This window comes from Melopsittacus undulatus, chromosome 2 (genome assembly GCF_012275295.1).
Source record: "Melopsittacus undulatus isolate bMelUnd1 chromosome 2, bMelUnd1.mat.Z, whole genome shotgun sequence".
NCBI classification, from domain to species: domain Eukaryota; kingdom Metazoa; phylum Chordata; class Aves; order Psittaciformes; family Psittaculidae; genus Melopsittacus; species Melopsittacus undulatus.
Genome location: NC_047528.1, coordinates 9804141 through 9825301, shown reverse-complemented (window position 1 = coordinate 9825301; position 21161 = coordinate 9804141). Strand labels below are relative to the sequence as shown.

The window sequence follows — 21161 nt, the reverse complement described above, 5'->3', positions numbered from 1 at the left end:
GGTAGAAGAGCCTTTCTTGGGTAAAGGACTTGATCTTTTGTCTCCCATGGTCACAAGAGAGTGCCCTACTCACCAGCCCTGCTGCTCTTCAGGGGTTAGCGTGCTTGTCTCTTTCTAGGTTATGTTCAAGCATTTCACCCTAGAACCAGAACACACAGGTTATCACTTCTGTTGTAGAGTGCTCTCCATCAGTTTGTTTCAAAATAAAAACAAACAAAAAAACCATCCTTCTCACGATTTAATAGGTGGGAAACTGAGATAGATGGGTGCAGGGACTCGCTCAAGACATAGAGTAGGAAGAACACTCCAGGCTCATGAACCTTGCTCTTCTCTATTAGATAATACAACCTCTGTTAGGCACACTGGAGAAAATGATAGTGCCTGTCCAGCTCACTGCTCCAAAATGACACCATAGTGTCATTCTGGTAGTGGGGGGTGGAGCCAATGAAAGAGATAGAGCTATTAAGTGAATCCATTCAAATTCAAAGCAAACAAAAGGGGATAGTTGCTGCAATATGTAGTAAACAGATCTTACAGATACAATAAATTTCACCTGTAATTCAAGGAAAGGCTGGAAAAGTACTTGAAAGAGACATCAGTTGAAGGTTACCAAAGAGACATACTAATTTCAGGGAATAATCTGAGCTGGAAGGAATCACAAGATGAGGATGCAGAAATATCACACAGGGTTGCTCTGTTCTCTTTTTTTCCCTGAGTGCCTGCTTACATCTACAGTTAAAGATAGGGTATGAGGCTAGTTAAATCCTTGGTCCCTACCAATACAGCTGCTTTTGTGATGAGGACAGTTGGCTTCAGTGACACCATTCAGAAGTACAGCTCCTTGGGCTCCCCCATTATGGTAATCTGAGTGGTACAATGTGACATTCTGCTTGCCAACACCTCCTCTACACAGCCAGCCCAGTTTTGCCGATAAAATGTTTGAGGGACAATAACCTTGTTCTGTATGTCCAACTGAGCTGCGTTTTGCAGCAGGCATGTGGGTGAAGTTCCCTTACGCCAGTGTCTTCACACTAAAACCAGGGTAGCCTAGGATGGCAAAAAGCCCCTCATGGTCAGAGAATGTCTCTGTTAAGACTCCTATTGCTTTTTGTGCAGGGAATGAAGCCAAGACATATATTCTGAGTGCCTACCACTATGGGCATCAGTGATGGCCCAGCTACAAACCTCCAGTTGCTGAGCACAATCATTAAATAACAACAAAAAGACTCTTTTTTTCACTAATTCATGAAAGAAGTTGTATTTCCTGTATCTGTCAGTATATATCAGCTTAATTTTCTTCACTTGAAGTAATCAAAGCTGTCGATTGCTTCAACCAAGAAAGAATAGGAAACCTACATGGACAACTGCAACCGTGAAAATTCATTTACTGCAGATAAAGGGGCTAATATGAAAAGCTGCAAAACAGAACAGGTTCAATCTAGTCAGATCTTATAAATAGCGAGGCAACCTATTATTGCCAATAACATATTTCTTTTTCAATCTCCCAACACTATATTACATTTCATAGGAAAAAAAAGGTAAAATATGTAGCATTTTGTAGGATGTTATTTTGTTAAAAAAAACAAACAACAACCCCCCAACAATAACAACTAAAAAAAAACACCCAAGAACCTAAAACTTGTTTCAGATCAGCTATAAAAGACTGGAGTGGGGAAGCAAACAAAGTAAGGACAGTTCACTGCTAAAATCTCTTGACAAAACTTTATTGTGTCCTGACAGATAGTTATTTATGTTGTGTGAAAAGCTAGCTCATCTTCTATTACCATCACTATTACCTTCTATTACCTTCATCTTTGCTACAGTCTTTAGCCTGAATTTGTGTGAAAGGAAATTATGTTGGGTTTTTTCTCTCTTAGAGCAACAAAACAATGTTTGGGTCCTTTGAATAACTTATCTGCTGCCTTCTTTTAGAAAGCAGGACAGGAAATTGAAAGATGAAAATAAATTAATGCAAACAAAAACCATGTTTTGTTTTGTTAAGCTTTTTTGTTTGGTTTGGTTTTGTTTCATATTCACCAGGAGATCAGTTGAATTAAAACTAATAAAAAACCCTAAACCACAAAGAAGTGAACTAAAAAAAAAAAACCAACCAAAATACCCAAGAGCAAACAACAAACCACAGAACAGAAAAAAGTTCTATTTTGAAATGTAAGGTTCAAGATATTACAGAAGATACTAAAAATATCCAGCAGATATATCAAGTGAATAAAATTGGGACAACTGCAGACTATGGGACATACTCAACGCCAGTTAGCCAAGAGATCTGATTAGCTATGACAAGATGCATCTTGTAGCTTTGCCCTGTACAGAATAAGGCATTTAAACAGAGCAGAGCATTTTGAGCAGTACAAATGTTGAGATCTCCTCTTATGGAAATGCAGATACAGAGGTCATATTTTCCACAGTGGTTTACTCAACTGTTCTGTGGGGCTCTGGATGAAGAACTCTCAGCATGTGACAGCTACACAACCAGAAACAAGTACATGTAAAGCATGTACACGCAAACTAGTTACAGATGGAAAAACAAATCAAATCTAAGCCCTTTATTGCTGCTATGTACTCTTAGGGGTTCCTGTGTTCAACTCCCAAATATAGTAGGAGATCCTAAGACAGTCTTGGAGTTCTATAAAATTGGATCTGATGCACTGCAGCAAATATAGTATATGGGAACATCTAATATGGGGAACACTTATGTTGACAAGCTCCCAATGCTTTTAACATTCTCTGGAGTCCCTTCATTATGATGTTCTTTTCCCTTCTCTTGTTTTCTCTTTCACTAAGGAACAAAACAGATGATACTTGATGAAAATGGCCATTATAACCTTTCAGCGAGGAAGCCTTACCTTTTTTTTTTCTGAGATTTTGGAAGGCCTCATCACTGTACATGCATAAGGAGATGTCTTTAGAAGCTGTTGTCAGTCTGTGCCATCTGCTTCTTTTGGAAACAAGGTCTTAATGCAAAGCACAATGACATGATTCATCTTATAATGACACTCACAGGTTTGTAAACAGCATGTAAATAGATAAGTAAATAGAATGCTTTTATAGGAAGCAATTGTGTATTTTCTTGTGAACTATTGGCTGGTTTGTGTTTCATCTCACTACAGGCAGTGTGTAATGATCATTTCCCGAATTAAGGTATTTTCTGAGAGCCAGTAAAAGCTTTGCAAAATGACTAGACAAAAACCTCTTTTCTGCCTGGGCCTGTGAGTCCAGCATTGTGATGTCCTGTGATGTCCAGCACTGAAAGTAGATTCTGAATTGTGTAATTAATGTTTCATGCCTGGGACCATAATCATGGTGAGACAGTCAAATGAAGGGTGGTAGGCATAGACGTAACCAGTATAATCAAAGGCATTTATGTTGCAATTTATCTCTAGAGATCATCCAGTCCAACCCTTCTGTTCAAAGAGGGGTCAACTACAGCAGGTTTTCAGGGCCATGTACAGACAAGTTTTGACTGTCTCCAGCCCTGGAGACTCAACAGCCTCTCTGGGTGACCTGTTCAAATAAGAAATCGGTATACAAGATATTTATTAGGGAATAGGGGGAAGATGCTGTTGATTTTAAAACAGGTAAGGGCTTTACTTGATCTAGTAAACAGCAGAAGGTATCTAAGATTGTACCTGCTACTATGTAGGCAGAGAAAAGATGTGGCCATTAACAGTAAGACAGAGGGGTTTTTTTTTGGTCAGAAGAGAAGGTCCCAGTGCAGATTAGTGTAGGTGGGGCTCTGTTTTATTTATGTTTGTGTCTTCAGATTCCTTCTGGCAGCAGAATCTGAACAGTCATTGACTGGACATAATGGTCTGAGCCAAAACCAGAAACTGGACCAACAAATATTTACAGACAAATATTTACACAAAAAGAGGGAAGAGGCACCACATCCTAGCAAAAACAATGTTGGAAACTAACTGGCTTTAGCAAGGCCAGAATTTTCCTCCTTATCCAGATACTCACTAGCTTCAGCTTGCCCTTACCCAGGTTGCAGAATCCTTTTCCACATGCTGCTTTGATGATCTTTGAGAACTGTGATCTGCAACCAGCCATTCAGAATAACTCCTTGTGGAAGTACTAGCTGCAGCCTAAAGGAGCAATCTGGTAGTCCGTGATCCAGAAAGAGTTGTGGGTGACTTCCATCTGCATGAAGTACCGAGTCACATCTCTTTTACTGCATAAATAGACCAGCAAACTGGGTCAAACCAATGTCAGTTTTACTAAATCAGGATCAAATGGAAATCACTTTTATATATATTACACAAGAATGATCCGTCCAAGGGTCATGTACTTCACTATCTTGTTTGCTCTCCGTAAGCAGCCCAGGTATTCTTGCTTAATATTTAATCAGGAAGCTGACCATGTAGCATATTCTATGGTCTCTATGGTCCTAGCCTACCAGGTGTTTCATAAGAGTGACAAAGAGGATTATATTGTTTTGAGATTATCAAAATAAAGGCATAATTACAGGATCTCAAATTAGCTCATTTTTGACAAGGCTGCAAGCTTTCTTCACTGCAAGGTCGCACTGGTAGCTCATGATCAGCTGCTTGTCTGCCAGAACTGAATCTTTTTCTGCCAAGCTGTTTCCCAGCTGCATGTACCCCAGCATATAGCGGTGCCTGGAGTTGTTCCTCCCCAGGTACAAGACTTAGAATCATAGAATCGTAGAATAGTTAGGGTTGGAAAGGACCTTTAAGATCATCTAGTTCCAACTCCCCACACTTCCCTTTGTTGAACTTCATGAGGTTCCTATCAGACCATTTCTTCAGCCTGGCCACATCCTTCTGAATGGCAACACAATCTGATGCATTAGCCACTCAGTTTGTATCTTCTGTGAACTTGCTGAGGGTACACTCTGCTGCATCATCTGTGCAGCGAAACAGTATTGGTCTCAGTGTTGACCTCTGAGGCACATTACTGGTGGCTTGCCCTCCTACTGGACTTTGCACTACTGGCCACAAGTCCCAGTCATTTAGCCAGTTTTCAATCTACCTCACTCTCCACTTATCTAACTGCTACTTTGTCGTGTGGATGTTAGAGGAGATAGTGTCAGAAGCTTTACTAAAGTCAAAGTGAGCAACATCCAATGCTCTCCCGTCATGCTAATCATGTCATTGTAGAAGGCTATCATGTTGGGTCAGTGTGATTTTCTATCTGTAATCCATGCTGATTACTACCACTCACCTTCCTGTCTTCCATGTTTTTGAAAATGGTTTCCAGGATTAGTTACTCTGTCAACTATTCATTACCTTATTAATGAATCAGAAGTAGTACCTTCTTATAACAGCCTGCAATGTTTTTGACTGCTTGTCTTCCAACCATTAATTAAGTCAAACTTTGCTTAGGTTATGATATAATTAATCCAAAAGGCAATAGCCAGGAATAAGACACTAATTGGAAATCTGTCACATATTCTCGTAGACTGAGGCTACCCACAGGCTTATGATCCTGTATTGAAAATAAATTATACATGAAATTCCTGGAAATATTGTGGAAGGTGTTTCAACTCTTCAAATAAGTTCATTTGGCCTCAGTGGCACTGGAAGCGTGTGGGGATAAAAGAAGGAATACATAGCTGCATCTCTTATGGTACGTACCTCCCAGTCCTTCTTTGCGGATGATTTTTATTTATATTTCATGAATGAAGCACTGATGATCTGAAAGACCACAGCATTTTACTCAGAAGAGAATGCAAGATCAGCTTTGGTGAGACTTTGAATAATGTAGTTAGCTGATTCAGTGTAGTTACCAGTTAGTTACTTGGTTTACTACCAGTGAAGTTACCAATTTTATCTGGTAGCTACATTTTAATAGTATAGCTAGCTGGTTCCTGTAGGGAATTGTCCTGGGTTCAGCAGTAGGAGTCAATCTTTCTCCTTCTTAGCAGCTGGTGCAGCGCTGTGTTTTGACTTTCAGCCTGGGAACAGAGCTGATAACACTGATGTTTTTTAGTTGTTGCTAAGGATTGTTTACTCTGGCCAAGGACTTTGTGAGTCTCATGCTTTGCCAAGGAGGAGTGGAGGCTGGGAGAAAGCAGAGACAGGATACCTGACCCAAACTAGCCAAAGAGGTATTCCATACCACAACACATCATGCCCAGGGAGGTAACTAGGAGTTCCCCAGAACAGCTTGCTCTCTTCTGGGTCGGGCTTGTTTCGGTGGATGGTATCGTATTGTCTTCCCTTTTTCCCTTACCATTATTATTATCGGTGGCAGCAGTAGTGGTTTGTGTTATACCTTAGTTACTGGACTGTTCTTATCTCAACCTGTGAGAGTTACGTTCTTTTGATTCTCCTCCCCATCCCTCTGGGAGGGGGGGGGGGGGGGGGGTGAGAGAGAGACCATGTGGTTGGGTTTAAACCACGACAGAAAGCTCCAGGAAAGTTCATCTCTGCTTTGGAATGTATACAAACATTCTTTGTGTAAAGCAATTCACATCTGTTTTTTGTGAATTCTAACTCTGTAGAAAATGGAATTCAGCAATTTTGCACATAGGTGTAAAGTGGGGGATGTTTCTGAACAGCTTGATGCCCAGAAGATCCTTGGTTTGTGAATATTTTGGAAAATCTGTTATTTTCATTCCATGCTTATGCAAAAGTAATGGTGTGCTGACTCTTCCTGCATATCTCTGTATTCAGTATGGTGGGTAACACCCACCACTCTTGGCAGCTCTTGGATACGTGAAGGATGCAGTCCTTAAGCCTGAATTCAGAACTGTCAACAGTTTCAATGAATGAGGGCTAAAAATGCCCTCAGCAACGAATGGCTTCCCTTCAGAGCAGAGCAGTAGCAGCTACTGTGTAGCTTAATAACATAATAAAGAAACAGAGGAATTTTATGTGAGAGGCTAAAAGGAGTGACCATCTATTTTAAAGGACAACATGGAAGGAAATACAAAGGTGTATTAATGTTGCATGTTGTTTTGCATTTGCAAAATTTGGTTTGGCTAAGTGAAGATGGAAATTCCACCTAAGGTGCTTTGTGAAACTTCCTCTGTAACAATCCCAAAATTACACCCTGTACATTCCAGTGAGTAACGCCTGATGTTAGATGAGTTGGCTTGAGTGCATGGTCTTTTGAACATAGATTCCCAGGAGTCTTAAGAACCATAAGCTGTACTTCACAGAAAGGAGAGATGGGATAGCTCCCAGTTGGCGTGTAGTCACTATGCCACCTGCGTGTCTTTGCTTGCCTTAAAGCAGTTTTAATATAACATCATTCTACTTCTCAGTAGAAAAGCTGAATAGAGTTGTCTACTTCTAAGGATATCTTTAAAAAGTCCTAAAGAGTATAACACCGATGAACTTCATCATGGGTGGATCTGCACAGCATGACTAGCTTGAACAGACATTTTTTAAAAAGATATTTAATATATTTAAATATATTTTAAATAATATTCAGTAAGCAGATTATTTTTACTTGAATAAAAAGTAGGAAGTAAAACCACTTAGATTGATTGGGTTACACATATTCACAGGTGATAGCCATCAGACATAAGTTTCTTTTCCCTATTTGAACTCAAATGAAATGCAGTGAGGCACTTGAAAAGTTGCACTGGCTTTAGGATCAGAGGACATTGAGAATTTCAGGCAGGAATTGAGCAAATCTTAGAGTTGTGATGATGCCATTTATAGATCCCTGTCTTTTTTCAGTGATATATTTTACAATTCAATGGTAGTTCCAGCTTACAATTAGTTAACATAATTATGTTTACAAGGCTGATGTACTGAGCAGATATTTTTCCTGTTAGTCAGATTGCTAGCTCTAGTGGCTCTGTGGTAATTTCTGACTACAATTATTGCCCTCTTTGTGCAAATATGGCAAGCTAAACCAACAGATGAACACATGTTGATCTGCAGCAGAAGGATGACAATGTTTGTGGAAGTGTCATGTTATATTATAATCTTCATAGAGGTATTTAACCATTGAAAATGAGCCAAGTGCATAAAAAAAACACTGAATAATTGGTAACTGTGTAAGAAGGGTTATGTTTTATCTTCAATCATAATTTAAGCAGCATTTATTAAACAGTGTAATCAAATACCTCTATAATTAATATGTAATTTTAAAAGAATCGTAGCAATCAAGTTCCTAGTCATCTGATGAATGTGTTTAGGCTGTTGTTATCTGTTGTCATGTCAATACATGACTGTCCCACATGCAGCTGAAATGTCAGGAAAACGCTGGCTCTGTGATATAGCTCAATCCTTATCAGTATTGAGACTGAAAATAAACCAGAACATTCCAAAGCACTTACTGTTGTTAAGGATGGCAATGAAGTTGCACCCAGAGCAATTCAGATACATCTCTGTTGGCTTTTGCTGGCAGAAAATCTGTTTCTTGCCCATATCAAGGTGGGAGTTTAAAAACTAGAACAACCACTCGGATTGATTTCCAGGTAGATGAGAACTACCAGAGCATTTCCTCCTTTCAGCAAGAGGAAAAAAAATGGTTTTGTTTTATCAGCTCAGGATAACACAGCTGTTTTCATATATATTCTTGGGAAAAGGGCAATGGACTTGACAGTCTATATCAAGGTACCAATATGTGCTTATAAAGGATAACTTCTGAGAAGCTAAAATCTGGAGCATAAGTGAAGATACTGGCACTCAGAATAGATCTGAATTGGAGTAGGAGTAGAATTTACTCCTAGAGGCAAAGAACAGATTATCACTGATTCAATGAGATGAATGTAGTCTCCTATAACATCCTCAATAGAATGGTTCAAGCCATCTGGTGAATCTACATCTGCTAAAATAGGTTTTAGAAATAATCTTTCAAAATGAGCAGTCCTGTGAGTAGATACAGTCTCTTAGCTCTTTGCCTGATTGTGAATCCTTGAATCAATAGAACTCAAGAAGAGGTCCACTCAAGAACAGAACATTCCTGCAGAGAGGTTAGGCCTCATGCAGTCAGTGTGTCCTGCAAAATAAATGCCAGTCCAGAGTCCAGGAGAGAACTGGAAGCAAGGGGAATGCTGCTAAAAAACGTTAGAATTGCCATGCTACAGCTGCTAAAAGGTCCTTCTAATTTCCTGTATCAGGGAGTACGTTTGCTTCAGTTTTTCAGGGAGATGAAAGGAAACTTATATTCTAAGCTGGGGAAAAAAAGAAGCTGTGTGACTGTGTTAGTCTTGGACCTATGAAGAGTCTGGGTATGGTGTTGCAGGCAAAGCATCACACTACCATCATGCTTTGGTTTTCCTTTTGGGTAGAGAGGACTTGTGCCAAATGAAATACACAATGTAAATACACCCTTGAATTCTTCTATTACAGGTTCAAGGAAACCTTTATACTTCTCCAGTCCTACTAAATGTTTATAATTTCATTTTCTCTCAAGATAAGCACAACCTATGTAAGCTGTCCCTTTAACAACTCAACATTATATTCTAAAATGAAAGGTTCTTGGAGTTGATCTTGGTGACATACTTCCTATTTGCTTGTCAATATACTGATCACTTCTTTTATAGGATAGAAGAAAATTGAGAGCTATTATTCAATATGGTATTGCCAGAGCTTCAAAGGAGGAACCCTATAGGTACCCTATAGCTGTGGAATAACCGGCTTCAGATTACCATTTTACCCTAATCCTTAGTTACTAGAGTTTGTTTTACATCTGCCACTAATACATTCCATACTTTCTCCAGTTTTGGTAGCATTAACTATTATGACTGGGAACACTCTAAATATTCATGGAAGAGCCAATAGTTCTTTAAATTTACCAAATTCCTGGCTTCCACAGTTTATTTAGTGTTTGAGACAAAGTGACCTCCATTTTAGCATTCTCCATCTCCAGATTATGCTGAACATCTCCTTGGTCTCATGCAATGATTCTTTAGATGATGAGAAAATGGGTAATTCTAGTTTAACTTTGCTAACACTCTCCATTATCTTATATACAGTGTCATATAAATCCATTTCTTATTGCTTTTGAAGAAGCTACCTCCCCAGGATTCCGTGTGATACAGATTGATACAGAAGTTATTTTATTTTCCTTTATGATGTTTCTGCACTCCTAAATATTTCTTTAAATCCCATTAGGCTGATAATTTCCTTACAAACTTTCTACTTCCAAAATGTTTAAAATTTTGGTATTCTTAGATTTCTTCTCATCTAGAACATTCTTAGGTCTCTGATTTTCACATTTTCCAAACATGCTTGAAAGGTTTACTTCCTTCTGCTGAAGGATACTTCCTTTGGTAATTTTCCTGATTTGCAAATGAATAATAGTGGCTTTTCACTCTACTCTTTTACATTTGGAATTATTGAGAAGTTAACAAAATTTAACATTATTATTCTATAAGTAACTTTGAAGATTTATTTTCTTGGCTGGTTACTTGGTTTGAACCAAGTCACACAGCAAAGAGGATAGAATTAGTGATGAACTTATTCTGTCTTCTCTCCAAGAAGAAAAGTGTAATTAGAAGTTTGAGATGAGTCACGGGCACACGACTGAATAATTCTGGAAGTTATATAGAAAGACTTGGAGTATTGATCATTTGGAGATATTCTCTGAGAAGAGGTTTCATATGCTTCATGGACAGACTTCACCTAAGCATATGGGAGACCAGCTTGAAATCCAAGCTGGCAGAATGAATAAAAAGAACTTGAAATTGAGAGGTGGGAAAAGAGTCTGTGGAACAATCATTAAATTTCTTCATTTAACACCAAGGCCAGGGGAAATTTTGGCTTCAGGAAGGTGGTGGCAACAAATATAGAAAAAAAGAGCTCAATGACTGAGGAGTTCAACTGGAGTAGTAATAAAAAGTAGCAGTAGTCAGAACACTAGGAACCTATGCAACAAAATAGGGGATCTGAAACCAGTGAGAAATTAAAACCAAACTTCATGGAAATAATAATTGTTAGAATGGGATTGCACCAATCATTAGAGAAGATAAATATTAGCTGAAAGATGTATAATCTTAATTAAAAAATACTGTAATATTCTCATATCCTGGTAGAAATCAAAATTACTTTGGGATAAGAGTTTTCAGAGAATCATAGCATCACAGAATAGTTAGGACTGGAAAGGACCCCAAGATCATCTCATTCCAACCCCCCTGCCATGGGCAGGGACACCTCACACTAAACCATGTCACCCAAGGCTCTGTCCAACCTGGCCTTGAACACCACCAGGGATGGAGCATTCACAACTTCCCTTGGCAACCCATTCCAGTGCCTCACCACCCAAACAGTAAAGAATTTCTTCCTTAGATCCAGTCTAAACCCCTGCTGTTTAAGTTTCAACCCATTACCCCCTGTCCTATCACTACAGTCCCTCCCCAGCATCCCTATAGGCCCCCTTCAGATACTGGAAGGCTGCTATGAGGTCTCCACGCAGCCTTCTCTTCTCCAGGCTGAACAGCCCCAATTTTCTCAGTCTGTCTTCATACAGGAGGTGCTCCAGTCCCCTGATCATCCTCGTGGCCTCCTCTGGACTTGTTCTAACAGTTCCATGTCCTTTTTATGCTGAGGACACCAGAACTGCACAGAGTACTCCAAGTGAGGTCTCACAAGAGCAGAGGGGCAGGATCACCTCCTTCGACCTGCTGGTCATGCTCCTTTTGATGCAGCCCAGGATACGGTTGCTTTCTGGGCTGCGAGTGCACACTGCAGCCAGCTCATGTTAATTTTCTCATCGATCAATCTCTTCTCTGCCCAACCTGTAGCTGTGCCAAAGGCACATTGTTTAAAGACAATGTTATGTTCAGGGATGTATGCAGAAACCTTCAGTAAGATATTACCTCTGTTTTAACAGGGAAATACTAATGGAAACAATTTAATGATGGGACATTGCGGCTCCTTACATGCAAAGGAGCATAATAAACACACTGATGGCTGTTGCGTTCTGGACTTGTACCCTGTAGATTTCTCAATATAGACTCTATTTGTCAGCATACCCTGGCCTTTGTTTTGATAAAGAACAGAGACATTCCTGAAGAGACTGACATAGAAAATAAGGTTGTATTGAAAGCAGATGATACTATTTAGTTTAAATTAAATGCAAGAATAAACAAACCAGACAAAACTTAGAAGAGGTTTTGAACACTTTGATAAATAAAAGAAGCTAATTAGGAAAGTTAAATCAACTGTATTGAGGGGCTTAGGGACTTAAATGAGGAATAAGCTTGGCATTTCTTCATATTAAAGAGAGAAAAAAAATTCTCTGGAACTTGCATCCAAAGAGTGGGACAAAAAAAACTCAAAACAACAAAGTTCCTGATCTAACCAGACAAAAAGTTATCTTGGCAAGGATGCCAGTGGCAAGAAATGAGGCTACAAGGAATAAGGAGAGATATGTCCACAAAAGAACACTGCTAGAAAAAGCAAAACTGAATAAAGGGGGAACTGGGAAAACCCCTAAACTTCATTGGCTTTGCAAAGACTTCTAAAATTAATCAAATGCCCTTTAACCACATCAACAAAGTTAAAAAGGAACGAGGAGTTACTGGGGAAAGTGTAATCTGAAATCAACTGAAAATGGATGCTGGTCTGAAGAAAGATTTTGCTACAGTTTTTAATAAGGACAATAATGCTGGGGACAAAGCAGCTGGCAAGGGAGATATTGATGTTATCTGCAATAAATCTCAAGGACCCGTAAAAAGGTCTCTGGCTCTGTGGTCCTCACTGCCAGTAGGTATGTGCTAATTTCTCTTAGGCTGTGTGGCACAGAGCTTGGCTCCCACATGCACAGTTTTGCCATGACTCACCTGCAGTTTTGGTGCTCTCACACTTTACTACTCATTCCTTCATTCTTGCTATGGCGCTGGCACAACTGCTGTTTCTTTTCACATGAATGGTGCTAGCAATAAATCAGAAAAATAATTAGTCAGGGAGTAATGACAAAACTAAAACAGTGTTGCCACCTCTGGAAGATTAATTTGCCTACCATAGAGTATGTGCTTTGGGTTGTATTTAAGGTGGCAAATCAGCTGCAAAGGAAGAATGTACTGAGAAATCTTCCGGCTTCTTAATTATAGGCAAGGCCACAGAAAAAAATGGGAAGAAAAATTAAAGATGCTGGTAAAGACAAATGGAATAAAATTCAATGTAAGCTTATACAAAGTGCCTGTACCAAGTAATCTGATCATCTTTATTAAATAAAAGCCAGACTTGGATGTTTTGTACTTTGGAGGTTGCTCTAAACTGATCTAGCCTTGGAAGCACATATGCTAGGGTACCACACGTGGTCTGTTGCCACCACTGTCTGGATGGTGATGACAGAAAATTTTTGGACCAAAGGGAGATAACCTACATTGAACTAATTCTGTCTGGTTCAGAAGTATTATGTCACAAAACACAAAAAGAACTAATGAAATTTGGGGATAATGCAAAGTTGAGAGCCCACACTGATATAGGGAAATGTCAAGATCAATTTTTCCTTAAGGACTAAAAGAGCAGAAGGTGGACAGTGTATAACAGCATGAGGGGTGAGGTCAGGTACTGAAGGAACAATAATTGTGTGGACTGAAAAGACAAGAAAAAGAAGAGCTGCATTAGCAAGTGACTGCACCAAGAGAAGTCATCTACATGATTCTATCTCACTAAAGGAAAATGTGGCTTCCACATATAGCAAGTCTATTTTGTCCATCCAGGAAAGGACAGAACAGAATTGAATATTATTTTTCTTGAAGTTATTGGTGCTACTTCACCTGCATTACTATGAACAGTTCAGTTTTCTCTTGTCCAAGACAGATTAATTCAGCTGGGATAATTCAGCTGGGATTTAACTGAAAGGCCTAAAACAATCAGGGAAATTAAGAGCCTTGTTAATTACAGGGAACTAAAAGCAAAAACAAAGGTTGAGAGATAAATATGTGTTGATTCTTCATTAATATATCACAAGAGTTCTTACCAGACAGTTAAATGACAATTATAGGTCTACAAATGAAAATATCCACTATACATTAGCAACAAAGAAGTATGTAGTTCAAATAAAATAATGTTTGAACCACATTATTATTACAAAAGTATAGGAGAGCTTTATTTTAAGTGAAGTTCAATGAACTTCTGTGAATGCTGAAGTAATGTTCCCATGTTCCATTTCTTAATACTAAGCAGCTTCAAGGCTCAATCCTGAACATGAGAGAGAATATGAATGCCAAACACACACAGTTCCAGGGCTGAGAACTCCAAAGATCCAGGGCTCAAGAAGTCAGGAGTACAAAAGCTGAAACCATAACAGTGGGATCTCATGCTCACAATATATTCCTGTCAGCACCACTACCGTTATTAAAAAACAATGACACTGGATGGTTTCTAGACCCAGGAAGCATATTCAACATTTATTTCAGTTGTATCAGTAACGATTTTTCTTTTTCTCTCAGTCTTACTTGGATCAATAGGATGAGTTGGAGGACAGGCTGTGGGGTGAAGGAAAATATGTACACATGAACATGCAAGTTGACATGTTACTAGAAGAATGACATAATTCTGACTTCATATGTTGACTTCTTCTAACCCAAACATAGGTGACTATGTTGAGGTAATCCCCCTTGATTCTGCTTGTTTTTAGTGAAGAGGAATAAACTCTTTCATGAGTTGAATCATGTCATCCTAACATAGATGTCAAAAGTAAGTTAACTACTTCCTGAAAATGCTTATTTTTCTCAGTTTATTATAAAGGGAGCCCAAGGGAAGAAGCTCAGAAACAGATATCTCCACTGTAATGTTCTAAGAGATGAATTCCACCCCAGGAGAGCTGTCCTCTATCCCAGTGGACAGGAATAATAGGGGAGGAATAAAGGAGAAAGAGAGAACTGATGTGGCCAAGGAGACGAAGAATAAATGAAACCAGAGTATAGCAATGGAGAAAACATATTAACTGTATTACAGAGATGCAGAGTAAAGGTTATGGGAAGGGAAATAGCAGGGAAAAAGACTACTAGACTTGGTTATATTGCCCAAAATGTTTATTTAGGAGACAAATACTTTGTTACAATTCTATGTGTAGGAATGTTTTGTGTTGTACAGATGTGCATACGAGAGGTATAGTCCATCTCTATAGCCAAGCTCAAATTAGATAGAAGCAAACAAGCAAACACAGTCACGTTCTTACAGGTAAAACCGAAAACAACCAAACCCATGAATTTTGATATATTTTGTGCTGCAACAGCACATTGCCAATGGAAATAAGGTTCTTATCCTGCCATTTTAGCTGTTATACATAGAAAGGAAAATAGTGGATAGAGTGAAAAGTGTTGGTGCAATGCACTAAAAAGATCAGTTTCTGCATTCTTTGGCAGTGCACAAAGGTTAACATTAAGACTTCTGACTAAAGTTAGAGGATCTCAAGTCCTCACTGGTCTTTAAAATTATATTGAGTTAACATGACTAATTCTCACCTCTCACATGATTTTATGCTGGCCTTAAGGCAAATGAAATACAAATAGTTTTCTCTAGCTCTCACTTGTGGGAGATGCCTCATCTTTTGAAATGTGTCCTACCTAGTTCTTATCCCTGCCCGTAATGTTATGCTTATAGCTATGGCTATACAAATGTATCCTGAAAAATTTTAAAAGCATCTAGTGGTTTTGATTGACTTGATGCACCTTCAGGATACCTGATCATCCAGCAGTGGTTGTTGAGTACATGTAAACTTCAGCACTTCAGAAGTTTAGCACTTTAAAAGCTATCTTCAACTGGGCATACTCATTTGAAGACACCCAAAATCAATAGTTGCTTTTGAAAATTCATATCACATTTGACATTTCAAATAGAAAGGCTAATTTATTTTATCATTTAGATATATAAACTTTTATTTAATTTTATAGTGTGCTGGACAAAGTTACTCACATCCCAGAATAGAAATTATGAAATCATTAATTTCTGTAAATTGAATCATTTTTAGAGATCAGAAAATTGCTCAGCCTCTCACAGAAAGACTGGGTGCAGTTGTGCAAGAGGACAAGCATGTTGATTCATACCAATTAGGCTATGCATTACTTGGAAGAACCTTCACAAATCTTCCCCTCCCCCTCCAAAAACAAATTTAGACGTGGGAAAGAGGCTTCTGTATGCTATGAAACAATCCTTCCATTGGAAGGCTGGCAAAATTCCCACTGTTTGAGGAGTGAATGAGCAATCTTTAAAAGCACTAATCCTACCAATTCTCCATTTCTCTTCTGCTGAGCTTAATAGTTACCAGCATGAAGGCTAATGGGTTATTTTATTTCACTCTGTTCTTCTGCCCCTCATTATATAACAGCATTAAAATAGATTTACTTCTGATCGTGCTTTAACTTTAAGGAGAGTGATGCATAATTACATTGTTTGCAATTATCAGATTTCTCTGTAAAGCTTAGCTCAGAATAGTGTTGATAAATCCTAGAAACATGCAAAGCCCTGTTTTGCTTTAAGGGAAAATTACTGTTTGTACTAGAGAAGTGGGCAGAGCTGCTTAATTTATTCCTCGTACACCTGTGGCATATTTGAAGTCCCAAACTCATCCAAGTAAAACTCTCATTAGCTTCTTCAAGGAGAACTGAGTGTTTGTGGTGCTATAGCTCTTCCTTTTTCCTTTGGTCATCTGGACCTTGTCGCAACCATTCCACTAGCTTCATCTTGTTCCTCTCTGACACCTCATAGTACAAGTCTAAGCTCCTTTCATGCCATAGTTCCTCACTATTTAACTTTCTACCACATCCACTCCTCCTGTGAGTACAAACATGTTGTTTCTGGTTTGCTCAGAAAAGAATTCCTATAAGTCCGCCTCCCTGTTCATCCTCTTTATCCTTATCAGAGGCTAAGGGCTTCCAAATGCTATCTTGGCTCCTCACCACCTCCCTATTCCCTCCTTCACTCCATCCAAGTCAGTTTGCATTCCTCTTCCACTCTGCTCCCTTCTTATGAAAAATACTTCTATGGACATTTACCAAACTATCCTTTCAAGCTTCACCCCCATGAGCCATCTCTCCCTGATGCAAAACTAAGAACTGGCAAATTAAATAGTATTTAAGTTTAGGAAAATTAGTCAGAAGGAACTCCCTGCTATTCCTCAGGATCCTTATAAAAGATGAAAAGATACTAGGGTCAGTGACAGCACATTAAGGATGTTCCTAGCAGGAGATCAATTAATAGATATTTCAATTGGGCAAGACGACCACGTGTTATTTCAACAGCCTTAGGAAGCCACAGAGCACTTTGATCGGCATCTTGAAACATACACTTTGAGGCATCACTCTTCCAGTCCAAACTCTCCCCTCTGCTGCCGTTTGAACCAAGGAAACGGCTCAGATAAGAGCCCCACTCAGCCTCCCTTTCCTCCTGGGCGGAATTTGTTACCTCAGGCTGATCGCGCTCTCCAGCGAGAGACGCTTCCCTTGCCTCTCGCCTCCGAAGCCCAGGAGCGAATCCCTCCAGGAACCCGCCTTCCCCCTACCGGGGGCCTCTGGTAACCCACATGGGTCCCGGGAGACGGAGGTCCCCCCCATCCCGCTGTGATCGGCGGAGCTGAGGTCTCCGGCTCCCTGGTGTGCCGCCTTCCCCAGCTCGAACCGAGGAAGGCTTTACAGACCCGTGTAGGGCTCTGCTGCTCTCGGTAGCGCCTTGGTCCCTGGAATGCGCAGCCCAGGCGCAAGCCAAAGGTCTGTGCCCCTCACCATTCCTTACCCGTTTCTCCCCAGATCCCACTTGCAGCCGCCCTCAAGCTGGGCGCTGCTCCGTGCGGTGCGATCGCTCAGCCCCACGGATTTGGGACCCACCCGCATCCCTGGCGTGCAGTAAGGTGTGTAATGACTAGGGAGAGGGAGTCTCATCCCTCTATAAACCGCATCTCTTCCTAAGTATGAATGAGTGCCTTCTGCTAGTTGACAGCTGGAGCTAGTCACTGCGCGGGAAAAACGAAAGCACTCGGGAAGCGAAACACACACACACACACAACCCCAACCCCAAACAAACGAACAGGAATCATCCGGGAAAGCCAAGTTCTCCCCCCTCCCCTCTGGGGAGGAAGCAGCCCGCTGCCTTCGGGTGCGGAGCTGTGCCGGTAGGACTCGGAGCCCGCTGGCTCCGAGCTCAGGGGACGTTGTGCCTCGGATCACTCTCATCTCTCCGCAAAGTTTGTTACCCCGACCTGCGTGCGCATCGTAAAACAGTGGCGTTCAGGACAGGAAGCAGCAGCAGCTTCGGGAACTACTTAGCGCTATGAGGACCTTACATACACCACTATTTCGAGGACAGCGCGTTACACTGCAGCCGTACCCAGCACCAGCCGAGGGCAGGGACGCGGGCAGCACCCGCCGATCTGCGTGCATCAGGTAAGAGCCAGCGGCATCAGCGGGACTGGGCGAGGGGGGGAAAGCATTCCATGCGGCGGGACAGACGGGAAGCGGAGTACAGACTGGCCGGGAGGCAGATCCCAGAAGGTGGTGCTGACTACAGAGTTTGGTAGCTTGACGCACGTGTAACCAGCCCAGCAAAGATGAGAAGGGAAAGCAAATAAGTTTAGCAACTAAAAAACACAGAGCCGCATTACAGCACATAAATAAAAACTTGGGACACAGTTCAAGACAAACACCCCCTTTATTTGCTGCTTTCCGGTTGAAGGATATTCGGTGAGGAGTAAAGACAATGTTGTGAAAGACTATCGTGAACTCCGATGAAGAGCGGGCTGCGCTGCTTTCCCTCATAACCACAGCATCTTCTGAAGTACCTTAAGTAAGTTTTAAAGTTCCTTCTTTCTTCCTCCGACCGCGCTCTTTGTCTCAGGGACTTTAACACAGCTTCCCCTCATCAGTAGCTCCATAGAGACTCCCGGTGGCTCGTTAAGAGCCGTTAGCAACCTGCACTCCCCATTCAGAGCTGGGGCAGGGCAGGGGGGCAGCGTGCTAGGAAGTACCGTGAGCGCTGAGCGCTCGGAAGGCCCCGCACCCACCAGAAGACACTCTCCGGTCGGGCCGGCCTCCTGAAGCGGGGCTCAGGACGCTCTTTACCGCTCAGGTGCGGGGCTCGGGCCCTTCCTTACCTGCGTTCCGGAGTTTGCGGTTCTTGAAGACGGAGACGATGACCAGGAGGTTGCCCAAGATGTCCACCACGGTGGTGAAGATCAGCACGCTGGAGAGCGCCGTCACCACCCAGGCTGGCCGCGGGGCTCCCCCCGCCGCCGCCTCCTCCTCCTCCCGCTCCGCCAAGCCGAAGCGGACCCTCCCGCCCGGGTCGCAGCAGTTCCTCAGGGACCCATTCTCCAGCATCGCCGGTTCCCGGCGCGGCCGCCCCGCTGACTGGGCGTGCGGTGAGGTGGGACCGCTTTTAACGGCCGCGCCGAGCGCGCTGCCCCTCCCGCTCCCCCGCGGGGCTGTGGGCGGGGCTAGCGCCGCGGACCCCCCCCCCCCGGAGGCGTTATGGGAGGGCCCGGGGGGCGGGGGACTTCGCCTTGGCCCCGCCTCCTCGGTGGCCGGTGTCGGTTGACGGGAGCGGCTCACCTCACGGTGAGGGGGGGTCCGGCCGGCGGCAGGTCCTGAGGCCCGGACCACGGGCAACGGTAGCGGCGGTGCTGGGTGACGGCGAAAGAGCGGGCAGGGGGAGCGGCGGCGGTGTCCCTCTCCTTCGGTGCTGCTCCTGGTAGCTTCCTGCCTCCCTCACCGCCTCCAGGCGCTCTGGGCGTCCGGACGGGTTCTTCTGATTCGTTTTAGTCCGTGCGACACACACAACAAGGTTTAAAGGTCTCACACTTCCATTGCCGTGCTCCTGTGCTTGGCGATTGAACAAAACGTTCTGTCAGATCCACGCTAAGGACAACGCCCGCAGGGAGGTAACTGGAAAAGTCACGGACAGGGCACGCTCCGAATGGATGTCAGCTTTGAAAACGTGTTTCAGAGGTTTCTCCTTTCCAGCTGCAGGAGCATCGATAGACTTCTCTCTGGAATTAAGTTTGAAACTCACAGCTTCATTTGGGATCACAAAGTGACAGATCCTATGTGCTCATTTGCGTTAAATAAATCAGATGCTTGTGACAAAGAACAGACCCTGCACGTCTCCATGCCTGGCTTCCAGCCTGGCTTCCATAGTTCCAGGTGTTGCTGGCAGCGTACCAGTGGGTTCACACAGCATGTGCTGACAATTAGGGCTGCTCACAGCAGACACAACTGAAGGGTGTTGTGTCCACATTGTCTTCAGGCCAGCCAGGCTACACTGGATCATTGTCCTGCTTCCAGGTTTTGCCCCCACTTCTGAGAGTGATGCAGGAGCAACATCCTACAGAAGAGGTTGCTGTGTACCTGTATTCTCTTTGTGGCTGTTCAACACAGACAAAAGTATGCCTCACAGTTATCCAAGAATTAAATCTTGGAATAGGCTGCCTCGTTGAGTTACTTCACAAGAATGGGCAAGTTTCTCTCCTCTTTAGCAGTGAATAGTTTGCCATAGCACACTGATTCTTTGAGACTTTCCAATATTCAATTGTGCATTGATGTAATCAAAATGCTACGTATTATTGTGCGTACTTCTTTTTCCAAATTAAAAATATTTTATTGTTGTTCAATTTAAATGTATTCCTAACCAATTTTAGATACACTGAAGTAGTCCTGGTTGGAACCAACATAAAAGTGTGTGTGTGGTTTTTTGCACCAGTCTTATTTACACTCATTAAAAAAATAATCATACCTCAGATGCTTTTGATTAATGTAGGCAATATGTAAGGCAACATGATCCTTTTCAAACTACAGATGGAGTTTTCATGGCTTCATGGCTTGAACTAAAGAAGGACTTCTGAGATTTGTCACTCCTGAATAGTTAGTATACACAATTAATATAATACTAAATAAATTCCTGCCAATATTATGGCAGTTCTGCCATAGGAAAGTAATAATTAGACATTTGACAGAATAGGCTCATTCTTTATGGAAGCAAAAGTTACTTGATTTTTCTTCTTCAGAAATTTAAAAGGGAGTTTATCCAAGGAAATGCCTATTTTCTGTATTTATCAGTACAAAGAAGGATTTTTCTCCAGTGAATACTAATCTACCTTTAAGAAGAGTGTTTGCATTACAGTGTCACCCTTTATCTACCCCAGCTCCAATTTTCCTTTTCATAAAGTTGGTATCCCCACTGTCCATTATCTATGTACTACTCTTGTCCTATTGCAATGTTATGGAAAACTTATTATCATTTATTTTCATGCCTCAGGCTCTCTGGGCATCTTTC

The 21161-nt window shown here is 41.7% G+C and overlaps 1 protein-coding gene across 2 annotated transcripts in view; it reads right to left on the bottom strand.

Annotated features, from left to right (window-relative positions):
* The window catches only part of MTNR1B (melatonin receptor 1B), a 32654-nt gene extending 13437 nt beyond the window's left edge, over positions 1-19217 (bottom strand). The window contains exons 1-2 of one of the 2 annotated variants that reach the window (XR_004080672.2): positions 18985-19217; positions 74-139 (exon numbers count right to left, since the gene is read on the bottom strand). Coding sequence is in view for 1 of the 2 variants with exons in the window: in XM_005149701.4 (XP_005149758.2) it covers positions 18985-19210 (226 nt within the window). In the remaining variant the exon portion in view is untranslated. The remainder of the gene's footprint in view (positions 1-73; positions 140-18984) is intronic. The other variant, XM_005149701.4, reaches the window with a different exon arrangement.
* Positions 19218-21161: the final 1944 nt, after the last annotated feature.